General features: G+C 54.2%; 1 protein-coding gene across 1 annotated transcript; it reads right to left on the bottom strand.

The window, feature by feature from the left end:
- Positions 1 to 351: 351 nt before the first annotated feature.
- Positions 352 to 1,078, bottom strand: LOC112877423. The gene has a single exon (XM_025941731.1). The coding sequence runs from the start codon at positions 1,016 to 1,018 to the stop codon at positions 683 to 685; it is 336 nt and encodes a 111-aa protein (XP_025797516.1). The 5' UTR covers positions 1,019 to 1,078; the 3' UTR covers positions 352 to 682.
- Between the last annotated feature and the right edge of the window lie 919 nt (positions 1,079 to 1,997).

Raw genomic sequence — 1,997 nt, 5'->3', positions numbered from 1 at the left:
GCTGGGTTAATTGCAGTGCTTGGGGCAATGACTAGCCCCGGTTTTTGTTTCGGTCATGCCTGCACTTCTTGATGGTCAGTGCAAGAATGAAAGAAACTCTCTCTGCTGCTGTTGGTACCTTGGTACAGAGATGCATGACAGGAGATCTTACAGCAAAGTAATACGCCAAAAGTGAAACAAAGACAGGAATCTGTTTTTCCTTCTAATTTTTGTGGATGTGTAGCAAGAAAGTTCCATGCTACTGGTCAATGATGAGTGATGGGACAACTGAAGAACAAATTCTGCACAGCTCATGCGTCATAGTATAGTATAGTACTACCCGCTCAGGAATCACACGGGCAGATTGGTCCGGAGCAAATCAAATTTTGTTGCGGATTTCTCCCAGAAATAATGGCAGGCAATTAACTTCAAAGAATTCACCAAACGTGATGCTTCCTCTGATCTTCCTCTTCCTACATCTCACCACGTCTCAACAGGTATGTACAGTACAGGGCACACACACACACATCCACACACCAGAGATCAGTGAACTGACAAACCTGAAGCAACTGCTAAACTAAACTATAACAACCCTCTCATCCCTCTTCTTTACAAATTACAGGTCTCTCTGAATTCTGCTACTACTACTACTACATCTATCCATCTTTTTTTTGGCGATCGAGTTAAGATGTTCATCTGTCCATTAGAACCCTCCTAATCTTCCCTGCTTCTCTCCGACTCCACTGCTGCGGTTCTCCCTGGTGACCCTGATGTAGCAGACGATAACGACGATCAACGCGGCCGCGAACCCGGCGAGGATCACCTCCCCGCCGGCCTCGGAACGGTCGGGCCCGCCGCCTGCCCCGGCCTGCGCAGCGTCTCCCGCCGGTCCCGCCGCCGCGGCGCCCGGCGAGGCCGGCGGCTCGGCGATGCCCAGCAGCGGCCTGGCCACCGCACCACCGCCGTGAAGGACGGCGCCAAGAAGAACCACCAGGAGGAGCAGCCTTGCCAATGGGAAGAAGCCGCAGCGGGCAGCCATTGTACCGCCGCAAAGCTGTCTGCAATGCAACCCCTTCCCTCTCCCTCAAGGCTTGCTTCGGAGTTGTGTGGCAAATATGAGAAGGGTGGTGGAGGGGGTGGGGTAGGTATATATGGGCAGCGAGCTGAGCTGAGGGAGTGAGGTGGAAGAGGCAGGAGGCTAGGGGGACCGTGGTCTCGTCCTGGCTGGCACATGAGAATCGAGGCGGAGGGAGAGGGAGATGGTGAGCTGGGTCTCACTGGGATTCTGCTGCACTGTGAAGGTGTGATGCGACGCTGCTGCGCTCAGCGCTCGCCGCTGCTTGTTCGGTTGGGTGGTTTTGTTGGAAGGGACCCGGGACGGGAGGAGGTCGGGATCGGGGGAGATCGTCTCGGGGAGGGCTGGACCTGGACGGCGTGCCCGCGCGCCGCCTGATTGGGGCAGCGAGCAAAGCATGGGCATGGCTGTGTGATATCCTTACTACTCCTGTCCTGTGCCTTTACCAAGAGTGGTTGGTTGTGTTGTGCTACTACTGGAAGAAGCTATTCTGGCAGGTGAATTTGGTGAAATGATGAGGTTGTAGCAAGTGTGCTAGAAGAATCAAAACTCTCTCCTTTTTTGCACTAAAATCAAACCTCTTTCTAGTATACGCTACGAAGAACCCATCGATGTGCGAGGATACCGTGGAGAATGTTTTGTTCCAGTTGGATTAGCTGACGTCATGCATACCAAACTGCACTAAACAAAACCCAACAAGTGACCCACTGCGACAAACACAAAACAAAGCCCAAGCTCGCGTGCTGCATGCAGAGACAAACGATCCGTCCGGGGAAGGCTCTTCTCACACGGGCAGTGCAGCAGACTATTATGCAGAAGCTACTCCAGGATCCGTTGGGTACTCGCACCAGCACATCACTGCTTCCCAGGAGGCGGGGCCCGCGTTTGACCGGCGTCAGCGTCAGAGCGGCGGCGTCTTTATTTCCCGGCAGCCGGCGGGAGG

This window comes from Panicum hallii, chromosome 9 (assembly GCF_002211085.1).
Source record: "Panicum hallii strain FIL2 chromosome 9, PHallii_v3.1, whole genome shotgun sequence".
In the NCBI taxonomy this organism is placed as follows: Eukaryota; Viridiplantae; Streptophyta; class Magnoliopsida; order Poales; family Poaceae; genus Panicum; species Panicum hallii.
The sequence above is the reverse complement of the archived record's forward strand: the minus strand, read 5'-3'. Positions and strand labels throughout refer to the sequence as shown.

What these genes read in the sequence shown, in the direction of transcription:
- LOC112877423 (XM_025941731.1), bottom strand. Translation starts at nt 1,018, where the DNA reads ATGGCTGCCCGCTGCGGCTTCTTCCCATTGGCAAGGCTGCTCCTCCTG.